At 51.6% G+C, this 13,129-nt stretch overlaps 1 protein-coding gene across 3 annotated transcripts in view; it reads right to left on the bottom strand.

The window, feature by feature from the left end:
- Positions 1-31: 31 nt before the first annotated feature.
- XPO5 (exportin 5) overlaps positions 32-13,129 on the bottom strand; it is a 37,690-nt gene continuing 24,592 nt past the window's right edge. For all 3 annotated transcript variants that reach the window (XM_039531604.1, XM_039531602.1, XM_039531603.1), the window contains exons 22-33: positions 12,372-12,472; positions 10,435-10,531; positions 9,788-9,924; positions 8,817-8,914; positions 7,863-7,909; positions 7,139-7,233; positions 4,856-4,921; positions 4,137-4,219; positions 3,155-3,262; positions 2,806-2,943; positions 2,443-2,607; positions 32-1,814 (exon numbers count right to left, since the gene is read on the bottom strand). In XM_039531604.1, coding sequence (XP_039387538.1) covers positions 1,671-1,814; positions 2,443-2,607; positions 2,806-2,943; positions 3,155-3,262; positions 4,137-4,219; positions 4,856-4,921; positions 7,139-7,233; positions 7,863-7,909; positions 8,817-8,914; positions 9,788-9,924; positions 10,435-10,531; positions 12,372-12,472 — 1,279 coding nt within the window. In that variant the 3' untranslated portion in view covers positions 32-1,670. The remainder of the gene's footprint in view (positions 1,815-2,442; positions 2,608-2,805; positions 2,944-3,154; positions 3,263-4,136; positions 4,220-4,855; positions 4,922-7,138; positions 7,234-7,862; positions 7,910-8,816; positions 8,915-9,787; positions 9,925-10,434; positions 10,532-12,371; positions 12,473-13,129) is intronic.

The raw sequence follows: 13,129 nt of genomic DNA, 5'->3' as shown, positions 1-13,129 counted from the left end.
CACAGAATAAAGGCAGACATGATACCTTGGGTATGAAACCGAAATACCTTTACTGACATTCAGAGGTTTAACAACCAATCCAGAGACAGCTTCGCATTTAATATTCCTACAAAAGAAGGCTCTAAAAACCATTAAAAAAAATCTTTGTTTCTAGCATGAAGTCACAATGTTAAAAATACCACAACACAATAAATACAACCAGCCTCTGCTGAGGCCAGGAGCCACTTCAGCTCAGGAGTAAGTAAAAAGATTATGAGGCAAAGAGTAGAAGGGACCATGTACCAAGGGCAATAGGATGAGTGGGCTCAGGCCACAGGGATGGTCACGCTGCGTTCCCAAGGCCTGCTCTTCTTTCCAGCCCCATTCTCCTAAGATTTCTGTTCTGCTCCTTGTCCAGGCCCCAGCCTAGTCAATACACTTCTCATTGGTTTCAGTTCTCTGTTCTTTTGCAGTACCCTGGATGGCAAACCATAAAAGCTCGTTTTGGATAAAGACCTTCCCCCACCATACAATTTGCATTACGGAGCCCAACTCCTGCCACAACACTTGATCCTCAGCAGAGACTAAACCACTCTCACTGCCACCAGAACAGGGCACAGAAGGGTTCAAATCTCAGTCCACACTTCCTTATTCTGCTAAAATGGTAGATCAGGAATTTAAACCCCATCTTCCTCAACCCTGGCTACAGGAGGTCAAGATTTCAGGAAGAACGGTGATGCGGGACAATACATATCTTTAAAGCAGAATGCAGGCCCACTGTCATCCCCATGAAACACTGAGGGCTGACCCCCTTCAGGGTTTACATGCTCTTGGCAGACTGGTCCAGATTTTCCATACTCTGCACCTGTCATTTTCCAGTCCACAGGGAATGCTGCGTGACATTCCTGCCCCAGTCCGGAGGGGCTTTTGATAGAAACTGGCATAAGGCTAAGCCAGCTTTCCATTTGGATCCTTGTGGAGTAAGTTCTACTGAGCACACATATGACGACGTCTGTCTCCTTCCAGAGAGGAAGAGTGTTTTAAAAATCAGACTGAGAACACTGACTCTGGGAGATTCTAGGGCACTGTAACGCTCCCATGCATGCAGCCTCCAGCCTGGAAAGCAATCACAGCTGAGAAAACTAGGGCTGCTTTCAAGTAGTCTGAGAGGGAAAGAGATTCACCAGAAAACAAGCCCTCTGCTGTCGTCACACTGGAGATGATGCCAGATGGGGACAGCCAGTGGTGGGCACAACAGGAGTGTGATGCATCCCGGCTCCCTCCCTTCAGAGTGAGGCTGGGGAGTGCCATCTTCGCTGGGATACCGTTCTGCCTCTCCCATTAAACCTAACTCCTGAGGGACTAGCCCAGAAGCAGGTGGGGTTCAAGTGACCCAAGGCTGCAAAATGACAAGGCTCTACCTAGTGGAGTCTATGTGCACAGCTCTCATCTTGCACACAAGCTGAAGCCAAAAGCTGCAAATCCGATGGGAAAATCAGGGAAAGCTTGACAGGCTGGATCAAGTCCGAACTCAGGGCGCATCCCCGCACAGGAAAAGTATGGGGATGAGATTGGGGGTGCTCTGTTTAGGCAAATGCTCATGGAGGAGTGAGAAGAGGAATCTAATGTGGTTACTACAAGAGGAGACAGAAAATATGAAGTGGGGGTGGGGGAGGCTGACGTGCCCCAGCTCAGGGCTCAAAGAGTGCAGTGAGGCCTTCTCCATCCTCGTTGTTCTCCAGCACGTCTGTCTCCAGCGACGGCTTCACTTTTTTGAAGAGAGATGGGAGGTTCCGGATGTGAACCTCTTTGCGGAACTGTTCTCCCAGAGGCTTCTGCAGGGGACAGAGGGACAGGCCTAGGTTAGTCACTGCACCTGCAGACTCACTCTGCCAAAGGACCCCCCGAGTCACCTAAGTGTGTCTCAGGCATTCTCCGGTTCTAAGGGCAGCCATTACCCAGCTCAGGTGCCATGCTTTGCTCCAGCCTCCCAGTTCATGTCCCCGATCTTTTCTGTGTCCAGGAGAGTAGCCTGGCATCTGCAGTACATGCCAATGCAGGTGACACTGCCACAATGGGGTCCTGACTGTGACCACACAATCAATAGGAGCCCAATGCTTCTCAACCCAATGGCTAAAGCTCTGTACCCACCTGTGGGCCCTGCCCAGTGGTGCTTACACCTTCTCTGCAGGAACCCTGTACACAGAGTGCCAGCAGCCCTTCAGCTAGGAGAGCTCTCACAAGGTGCCCTGAGTGCTCAGTTCCATCTCACCCAGGCCAAGGCTGAAGAGAGCCAGAGCAGTATGAAGGATGTGCTGCAGCCACATTCCAGCAGCACCAGAGAGCTGGACAAGGGAAAGGGGCTGAGGGGAGATGCAGACTGGCTAGGGCTGTTTCTGCAGGATTCAGGAGCCCGGTCCACAGGGGGGAAACAGGTTTCCTCTGGGCTCTGCGGTTGCCTACCCCAATGCAGCCTGCAATGAGGCGTTTGAAATTGTCCTTCCGGCGCTTATCTGCCACTTTCAGCAGAGTTGGGTTGAGAAGCTTGGAGTCAAACTGCTCCAATGATTCCTTCTGGATTTCTGGGATTTGTTCCATCACTGCCTTCAGCTCAGCATAGCGGGGGCGCTACAGAGAGAAGGGAAGAAGCCAATTAATAGAAGTTCTACCACAGAAGCCTCCAACTTCACCTGATGGCACAGAGGAAGGGGGCTGCTACCTCCTTCCCTCTCTTCCCCATTTAGGCTTGGGACTAGTTCATTTGTTACTATCTATCAAATCCGGCACCATAAAGATTGCCTTCTTTCCCCCCACAAAGCTCCTTACCAAAGCCTCATAGATCTGGAAAGCCAGGTGGACGAGAGCTGCCATGCAGCCATCATGCTGTCCGTGTGTTTGCAACCCTTTCAGCACGCCGGTGAAGAACCAGGTCACTGCGTCAGGGAGCAGATTCCCTGTGAGCACCTAGAGGCGAGACAACAGCAGCATGGAACCGAGATACTAACACAAGCCAGGCCTGCTCCAGATAGTCTAGTCGGAGGAAACATCTAGCTCCCATCCAGACCAAAGTCGGAGTCTGTCCATGAAGGTTAGGGGGTCGTAAAGGAAGGAGCCACCAGTACCCAAAGCCTCCATTTCTGCCCCCTCCACCAATGGTCCCCTGTAGGGAAAGTACCTGTTTGAGCAGTGGCCAGCAAAGCTGCGTGGTGGTTCTTTGGCAGGACAGGGTGTCCTTCCAGGAGAGGGATCTGTAGGCCGTGATCAGCAGCGCAGTGCAGACATCCTGGAAAGGGGAAGGCAGAGGAAAGAATGAGTCAGTGGAAGCACTTCTCAGCTTGGCGGAAGGGTTTGTTCCTGATGGGGGGGGAGGGGGGGATTCACAGGAATCCAGGTGGGATAGCTTCCTAACAGAGGCACCCTACTTAATGCTCCAACAAAAGGCAAGAAGCATGCTGAGGTCCCTGACTATCCCCAAGGGCAGCACTGCATTCCACTCTGTGCATGCATGAGGGTCAGCCTGCAGGTGCCACAGAGTGTGGGTCTGCTCCTATTTGCCAGTCTCTGCTGAAGCAAGGTGTCAGCAGTTGCAAGTGGGCAGGAACAAACACCAGAACACTCCAAGAACTCAACACCAGCTGCTGCTTTGTAGTCGGTGCAAAGAACTCTGGGGCATATCTGAGGAGGAGTTTGAGCGTGGGGAGGAGAGTAAAGTGGATCGTGCCAGTGCCTCAGGGCAGAGAATTCCCAGCACCCCCATCTCTGCTCTGACCTGAGCAAAAACTGATCATTTGGGCAGATGTTACAGAAAAATCAGCTGCTGCAAGTAGTTCTTCTTGAAAGGCAGGGCCCAGGAAAGGGGGCAGGGCCAGACAGGCAACACTACAGGACAGAATTTACTCCTAGCATGGACCATATATCAACTCAGATTGAAATGCACTAGAAGCCTGTTATACTGAATCCTTATTCCCACTTCCCCCTTTAGCACTTTCCAGGATGATTGGTGAGGCCCTTAAAACAGACTTTCCCTCTGCTACAGGGTGGGTTTTGTTTCAGGGGATACACAAACTAGACAGCTGCACTGGGAGCATGGACAGACTACAGTAAAGTACAAGGGGTATAGAAAGCGGGAGAGGCCGCCAGCATCTCCACTCTCTTACCTCCTGCTTCATCAAACATTTGCCCAGCTCAGTTAGCTCTGCACTGGAAGGTGGGGTCACGTCTGTGGACATCATCTCATCATCTACAAGCAGAGAAAAAGCAGCCGTGTGAACACCATCTTCCCTTGGGAAGGGCTACACCAGCAACGCTCACTCTAGTTCTAGAGTTTGACGACACTCTGGGGTCGACATCTCAGCCCACCAGAGAAACACCTCCAAGCTAGCCTGTGTGGGTGAGAGCATCCCCCTAGCTACAGCTCACCCAGCTAGGATGGAGGCCATGCAGATAGCCTCTCTCACCAGACACCCCAGCTCAATTCATTGGGGTCAACTTCCACTGTTCCATTCATGCCAACAAGGCCTGGAGAACACCAGTTGGAGCAGGTGACTTGCTTCATCTGCTGGGGTGGAAAAGGCATCTGGTATCCTAGAGGGAAGATCCAGCTGAGAGGGGACTGGGAGGAGGAAGCCTCAGCATCACAGGACAAAGAATCACAGACAGTTCCCCAGCGCTTGGGTTCCTGCAGAGTTACCTGCAAAGTCAGCATGGGAAGCTCTGACTGGGCTCCTGAGCCCTAGAGAGGAGCTCCAGCGGGGCAGAGCTGGATACCCTGATCAGACACTGCACAGAGCCTCAAATGAGAGCCAGCCGAAAGATGGGAAGGGTCTGTCTGTATGCACAGCAGTGGTGAGCAGATACAGCAGGGCAACTTACTCACCGTCTCCATCTGCAGCAGCAGAGCTGTTATGCTCAGCGGCGCCTTTCTTTGAAACACAGCAAACAGCTGCAAAGACAAGAACAGGAGGGCGGGGGAGACATCAGCACAGAGCCTACACGGATCGTCCTGCTCACTCTCCTGGGGACCTGCTGCTTTGTTCTCCCCCAGCACTCCCCAAACTTTGTCCCCTGCACAATGGCTGAGGAACGCCAAATGCGACATTAAAGCTAGGAAGAGAGGCCAAAGACTGCGCTAAGGGGCAGAAAGTTCAAGGGTTTTGGTCACAGCATCTCCTTCCTCAAACCCGCTGCAGTACCAGACTGGAGAGGGGGATTGTGACACTGCACCCCACATTCTTCATAGTGATATCACTGTGATAGGATTATGACATAGTTATGATGTATTTTGTGCAAGATAGGTCATGCGAGATGTCATTGGAAAGGTTATGATGTACTGAATATGAGTAGCCTATTTGTATGCATGTATCATTTTTGTATCTGAAGTTATAAATACTGACTATGTCTCTGCATTTCAGATGTAATTATACCTGGGGAACAACGACTAGACAATACGCTTTCATTCTAGATAGTGGGTGGGGAATGGGCCATTAGGAAAACAACAGGCTTTAGGAGAAGCTTATCTCCCATCTGGGGAGCCTTTCTGAAAATGCTAAGCCTCCGAGTAATGGCTGCTCTGAGTTTACAAGGACATGATCAGACCACGATGCTGGACTCCATCTTGGGATGTCAGTATATTTCCACAGACTGGTCTGGGGACCAAGCTTTGAAACAAAGGGTTCCCGCCATATGCAAAAGATATATAAGGCAGGAAGTGACATCATCTGGGGTTCTTCACTCCTCACACAAGATGGTGCCTGGAAACACCTGAGGAACAAAGACTGAACTGGGGGAAGTGCTGGACTGAGGCTAAAGGGATTTCTAGCCTGTGAATGAGACCCCTGGGGATTCCGAGCTGTAAAGCAAGTGCAGCTTGCCCCTTAAGAATCTGCAGCCCGCTTGTATCATCGCTTAGGGTGAGAATCTGCTAATTCATAGCCAATCGGTTTTGTGTATTAAGCTTAGTTTGCATTTTTTGTTTATTTTCTAAGTAGTCTGCTTTGAGCTGTTTGCTCTCACTTATAATCTAACTTATTTTTGCTTTATCTAAACAAGTGTGTGGGAATCATAACTCAAGGGTAAGAGGCTGTTGCACATTCTTCTCAACACTGAGGGAGGGGGTGAATTTTATGAGCTGACGCTGTACAGTTCCCTGTGCAGTGCAAGACGGTATAATTTGGGGTTTATACTCCAGAGGGGGTGCGTGCCTGTGGAGCTGGGAGGTGCCCTAGCTGTAGCCTTCCCATGCAGAGGCTAGTCAAAGAGCCTGCATGTAACTGCAGCTGGGTGTGTCCCTATCTGTATGTACGCTGGGGAAAGTGCAGGCTCAAGCCTGGAGGGCGTTGCAGCTCGTCACAGCAGTACAGTGTAAGAGGGAGCCCAGGCTGGTGGATCGGGAGGCTCAGACGCACCCCAGTTCCAGGTGGGACCCTGGGGGGAACTAGTCACAGGGTACATGACTGTCTCAGAAATCCTGAGCAGTGAAGGCGGCACTGGAGCAAGTTTATTCAGTGCCACGATCCTGGCTGGGGTGCAGCAACCAAAGGGGGTGAGGCTAATTAGGAAATGAATCACAAGGTCAGGCTCTCTCACATCATGTAATCCTTATATGGAAATAATTTCCTCAAACTCTGGGCTCACATCTGGTGTGTGAAAGCCTGGGAGCTAACTAAAGGGGACTGTCAAGGAAAGAGAGAGATGTTCTCATCACATAGAGGGAGAAGTGATGTGATCACCAGCAGTAAGATGATGATCGGGCCAGGCCCCTGACTCTGCTCCTGGAGGTGCCAATGCACTCAGGCAAAAGCCCCTGCCCCGATCCCACACACAAGGAAACATATCACATGTACCCCATCAGACACCAATCAACAATTCAGCAAGATTCAAAGAGGGGCTAGATTCCTACATGGATACAAAGAATATTCAGAATTCTAATAGTTAATGCGAATGGAAAAATGTACTGGAAGGAAGATAAACCTCCTGCTTCAGGGTATAAACTGATCTCAATTAGGGATTACATAAAACCTTCATGGGGGCAGTTTCACACACATCTGCCTTCCGTTGCTGGCCACTACACCATAGGTATGATGCAGTCTGGCAATCCCTGTGTTCCTGCCCAGGGCACGACTCTCCCTGTGACATCCTGCAACCAGCTTGTTTCACTTACTGATAAGATCCATGACTTCCCGGGTCAGCAACCTGACCAGCTGCTCCTCAAGCATCTCCTGGGACTCAGGGTTGTCGTCTGCTGTGTCCTCCTCGCTGATAAGAAAAATAAGGTGGGAGGAAGTTTAGGGGAGCACTGAGAGACCAAGGAGGCAGCATCTTAGTATACTAGCTTTACCTACGTACATGGAGCGAACGACTCAGCTGGCCAGGCTTCTGGCCTGGATCACAGCCCAGATTAACAGAAGAGTGGAGGACAGAAACTTCTCCTACGACCAAAGACTAACCGAGACCTTCACTCCCCCAGTGAGTACAGGAGAGAGACTGTGGAGCTGAGCAGCTCAGCTCCACTGGAGACTCAGCATCACGGAGAAGCATCAAGAGGGGTGGTGTCTCCCTTTTCAGGGTATCTTCCCTCAAAGTCACTCTACAGGCAGCTGCTCAACACCCTCCCCACAGACTTCAAGTCCAAGGAGCTGCAGACTACAGCCCAAGTCCCAGTAGCACCACCTCCATTTTTATTCCCTTTTCTGTAGGGCCGAGGGGGTGGTCTCCTGTGCTCCCATCCCAATCAGGAGGGCTGGACACGACTCTGGAGCTCATAGATATTGTTATTGGAGGGTTACTCCCTTTCCCAAGTGCTGCCAGCTGGAAACAAAAGGCCAGATGAGAGTCCCACACCGTGGTTCCCACCCCTTGTCTTCCCTTCAGTCCACGTCCCTTACCAAAGTATGCTCCGCTGGCTGATGACCTGCCATTTCTGGGACAGTCTCTGCAAAAACACCAGACAGGATTTAATAACCTCAAGGAGCCATCCCAGAAACACTGTACAGAGTTCTGAACACCACTCACCATACCACAGAGCCAATAGGGCAAGACCCTGGCCATCAGACATGGCTCTGTGAGGAACCTGGTCTGACTCAAAGGAACTTTAAATATACCTCTCTCAAAGCCTCCCCACCCAAGAACAGGGCAGGAGCCCAACAAAAACTCCTACTGCAGCGGTTCCCAGTCTTTTTCCCTGCATGAACCCATTTGCAGATGTATTACTTCCCACAACCCCAGGCAGCACGGAGGACGCCATTTTCAAATGGCATCCTCTGCACAGCAAGATATTGCATGGAGTGCACGTGAGGGCACGCTGTGCGGAGGATGCCATTTTTGCTCAGAGGACGCCATTTTGTAGCACACTCGGGACTACCCAACCCCATCTGCTGATGGAGCAACCCCACTTGGGGCAAAACCCATTGTTTGGGAACCACAGGCCTAGTGATGGCTGGAAAGCTGGTGTAGCTGTGCCGGCTCTAGGAATTAGAGCTATTCACCAGGACAGGGAGAAGAAGGGAGTGCAGACCCAGCATTGCCGAGGAACTAAGCCTACAGAGATTCAAGTGACTGAAGACCATGTGGGGGCTCACATCCTCAAGCCTGGAAATTCACAGCCAGGAACTCTAACACACCAGCACAGCGGGTGCAGCTGGGCAAGACGATGTCTGGATTCCAGACTCCACACACTGAAGTGACCAAAGTCAAATTTCTAGGCTCTGCTCCCTGTGCAATTGGGCTTTGGAGCCCAGCTAAGGGTGAGGCTGGAGGGACGTCTCCACTCTGACACAGGAGCTCTGAGCCTTCACAGTTGCCAGCTGCACCAAGAGACACTGAAAAAAGTTGTTTCTTACCACGTGTAGATAGGTGAAGAGCGGGCCGAGCATGGGACAGAGAAGGGTTTCGTAGTGCTCCGAGGGGCAGGAGAGAACCAAAGGCTTCACAAACACACCTGCACGGGCTGGTTAAGGAAGTTATGCAGCACACAAGTCTCATGCCAGGGCGGGCTGCAGGGCACCAATACAGCTGACAACCATACAGCATGGAGACTGCAGGTCCCAGCATGCAGTGCTCCATCACCTACATGGAAGAGCCCCAGGCAGTCTGCTTCTTAGCTGAAACAGACTGACAACAACCAATGAACCATTCACACCAGAGACATAACATCAGAGCAATGTTAGTGCTTGGGAAAGTACCAGCAGGAACCACAAAGAGAGTGGTGCAGCAGGCTTCTCTAGCCCACCTTCCTAGCAGTCCTGACCTGGGTCTTGGAGGCCCCACTTTTAGTGTGTGAGGGCTGTTCAACTGAGACTGTCCAGAAGGGGGACAATTAGTGCCATGTGGTGTGGTAGTTTTGCGATGCGGACAGCTGTGCCCTGGGAACTGAATCGAGCACCACAACTCATTGCAGTCGTCAGTCGGCAGCAGTCACCAGATTACCCTGTTTCCAACCTCCTGAGAAATCTAGCCCCCAAAGCCTGTTGTAGGTTGGACTTGTTGGCAGAGAGGTCCTCCTTCTTACAGCTGCCCAGGGCAGTGCAACTTCTTTGCACGTGGAATCTGTGCTGACCTCACTCTCTGCAGTGTCTTTTTCTTGTGCACCTGCTCACACTCCACTAAACAGAGCGCGACAGTCCTAGCTACAATGTAAGGGGGGCAGAGGCAGGATTTACTTAATTTGATCTACTTTCCCTACTCCCTCCACTGGCTCAGCCTTGAAGAGGAGGAGGAGTGACTGTGAAGCCAGAGCAGTTTTGGAAAGGGAGCCTTCTGCCACAGTCTGTAGTGGTTCCTGGGCTGGTTTCAGGCCACAGCCAAAGGATACGAAGCATGGGGCGCAGCCTGTAGTCGGGAATATTGTTGAGGTTAACGAAGGCTGAGTTGAGGAACTGGCTGGCGAGGCCGTCAACAGTGTAGAAGTCTTGCTGCATTGATGGGCCGGCATTACCCAGGATGTGGAAACTACAATGAAAAGCCAGGTATAAGTGAGCTAAGCTGCACAACAGATGCAATGCCTCCCATGGCAGCAAAGGCCGGAAGAGCTCCACTCTGGAGAGGTGTTCACCTTGTGGCTACTTAAAGCCCATAGGAAGTTTCATTATGGGATCCCTCTCTCAGGAATGTGCAGAGGGACCATCCCTGAAGTATCTAAGCACCAAGCATTTCTAAGTGCTGATGTTACTAACCCTGAAATAGGACACAAGCAGCAAACTAGGTCAGGGTATTACAAGCTGACAGTGGAAGAGTTATCAGGAGACCCACCAGCCTGTGTTGCTAATCTGGCAGCTGCACTCCAGGTATGTTAGGTGGGTTACAGGAGCCCTGTGTAGTTCATCACTGCTCAGGTCACTTGGGTATTAGAAAAACCATAGTGCACACACATGAAAAGCTGTGTCAGAATGCCATCCCCCCTCCCCAGGATGGTCCACTCCAGGTTACAGCTGGTCAGTGACTGTGTGAGGGAGATCTTACCAATTGTCATAGAGGGTACAGAAGAAGCCCTGCATCCTTTCTAAGATGGTTTTGTAAACAGGAGAGTCATAAAGCTCCAGGAGAGGCTGAGGGAGGCCTGAGGGGAAAAGAAAATCAAATCCATCAACCGCAGACTTCAAACCAGCCTACAGCACCTTCACAGCAGCCCCAATTCAGCCAGGCCTGGCTGCTGGAAGAGCACCGAGTGAGGTGCTCAGCAGGATCATGTGGAACCAAGCAGTGAGGCTAGGAGCCAGCCAGCCCATTTACAGCACCAATACCACACACCCAACAGAAACCCCACATCTGGACAACTGCTGACCTGGCATGTAGGGACATGCAGCAAAAGCATGTGCAACTTCCAACAGCTCCGTTAGCCCCTCTTCACTGCTCCGGATAGGCTGACAGAGCCAGCCTTTCGAAAGCAGGCCAGAAGAGAACCTGCCAGTTCTGCAAGCCCTCTTCCAACAGCCCCCGTCGGCTCTTTAAGAGTCACATGCTGTCCTGGGGGCTGGCCAGACTCACTGGGTGCAAGTTCTTAGCACCATGGTAGCCTCTAGAGTCCCAGCAGGGCCCCAGTAGCCTAAGTCCTGTAACACCTAGGAAGAGACAGTCCCTGCCTGAAGAGAGGAAGGCTTCTCCCTGTTTTACAGCTGGGGAGCAGAGGCACAGGAAGATGAAGTGACCTGATGAGGTCACAGTGAGTTTGTAAGAGAATCAGAAATTGAACCCTGATCTCCCGAGTTCCAGCCAGTGCCTCAACCCCAAGACCATCTTTCCCTCGTGACATGGAACTCTTCATTTATTCACATGCCTGATGCATCCCACATCTATTGGATGAGGTGCTGAAAACCTACTTATAATTAGGGCCCTGCCAAATTCATGGTCCATTTTGGTCAATTTCACGGTCACAGGATTTTAAAAATAGCAAATGTCATGATTTCAGCTATTTAATTCTGAAATGTCGCGGTATTGTAATTGTAGGGGTCCTCACCCAAAGAGGATTTGTTGGGGTGGGGGGGGCTGAGGGGGTTGCAAGGGGGGGATTGCATTACTGTTACCCTTACTTCTGCGCTGCTGCTGGTGGCAGTGCTCCTTCGGAGCTGGGCAGCTGGAGAGCAGTGGCTGCTGGCTGGGAGCCTGGCTCTGAAGGCAGAGCCGTCGCCAGCAGCAGCACAGAAGTAAGGATAGGATGGTGTGGCATTGCCACCCTTATTTCTGCGCTGCTGCCTGCAGAGCTGGGCCCTCAGTCAGTAGCCACCACTCTCTGGCCACCCAGCTCTGAAGGCAGCAATGCAGAAGTAAGGGGGCATGGTATGGTACTGCCACCCTGATTTACTTCTGGTGGGGCACTGCCTTCAGAGCTGGGCACCCAGCCAACAGCTGCCGCTCTCCAGCCGCCCAGCTCTGAAGGCAGCGCAGAATAAGAGCGGCAATACGCTAAAATAATCTTGTGATCCCCTTGCAACTCCCTTTAGGGTCAGGACGCCCAATCTGAGAATTGCTGGTCTCCCCCATGAAATCTGTATAGTATAGAGCAAAAGCACACAAAAGGCCAGATTTTCACGGTCCGTGATGCATTTTTCAGGGCTGTGAATTTGGTAGGGCCCTACTTATAATGACTAGAGACAAATGCCAGGGCCGGACTTCTACTGAGGATGCCCAGATAGCAGGTTTCTGCTCTTAAGGCAGGCAGTGTTACTGTGGCACAATGATCTAGTTATGGGAGCACACATTCAGATGTGTATACACAGAAAAATTAATGCAGCTTACGGACAGACACACGAGTAGCTCAGTCCCTCTTTTGGGAATGAACTGCCAGGAAGCTGTGATGCGCCCCCAGCCGAGATAGGGAGATGGGGGTTTGTGCTACCACTTCCTGCCAGTGAACTGGGTAGGAGGGTTGATTCAGACAAAGAGGAGTTGGCTGTCTTTACCTAGGATGGCATTCTTCTCCACTTCCAGCATATCCAAAGCCTTTGCAAATGTTTCCCCCAGCTTAGCCACCATCTCTGGCATGTAGAGATTGTTGTGGGTCCTGAAAGAGAAGGGAGAGTACTTTATAATCATGCAAGTCGAGCCTCTTTGCTGCTTTGCAGTGGGATCCTCCACCTTCAGCCTGTCAACAGCTCCTCTGTGGATGAGGAAGGTGAGACCAAGCACTTGTGCATGGGATCCCCCTTCTCCACCTGGGAAAACATCAGGGAAGCTCATCCCCCAGTGACATGGAGAGACTCCACCTCCTGTCCTGGAGTTCCCAGCTGCCCCCTCACATTCCCGTTCACCCCACCCTTTTCCAGCGCTGGCAGCGAAGACTCCCAACAATTCGCCAGTCGACACTGGTAACAGCTCATTAGCTTGGCCAGCGCGGCCAGGGAATATATTTAAAAACCCCACAGACATGAATTCTGTTTCCAGCAAGATCTTCTGCACCCAATGGCCCAGCAGAGGGAGAGGCTGTCCCAGCTCCGAAATACACACGCTGCACCTCAGGGATGGGTCACAGTCCCCAGAGTGGCAGGCGGCACTGGAGGAACTCTAGGGAGCACAACAGCCTAATATACACGTTACAAGTGGCAGTGTGGCAGAGACACATGCCCCCTGGACAATGCATCCGGCAGGGAAGAGTTTTGCATAACCAGGAGATAGCCACTCACTGTCAGCTCTCTGTGATGGATTCCAATTCAGCCAAGGG

The sequence above is a fragment of the Mauremys reevesii genome, linkage group 3, assembly GCF_016161935.1.
Source record: "Mauremys reevesii isolate NIE-2019 linkage group 3, ASM1616193v1, whole genome shotgun sequence".
Lineage (NCBI taxonomy): Eukaryota > Metazoa > Chordata > Testudines > Geoemydidae > Mauremys > Mauremys reevesii.
The sequence above is the reverse complement of the archived record's forward strand: the minus strand, read 5'-3'. Positions and strand labels throughout refer to the sequence as shown.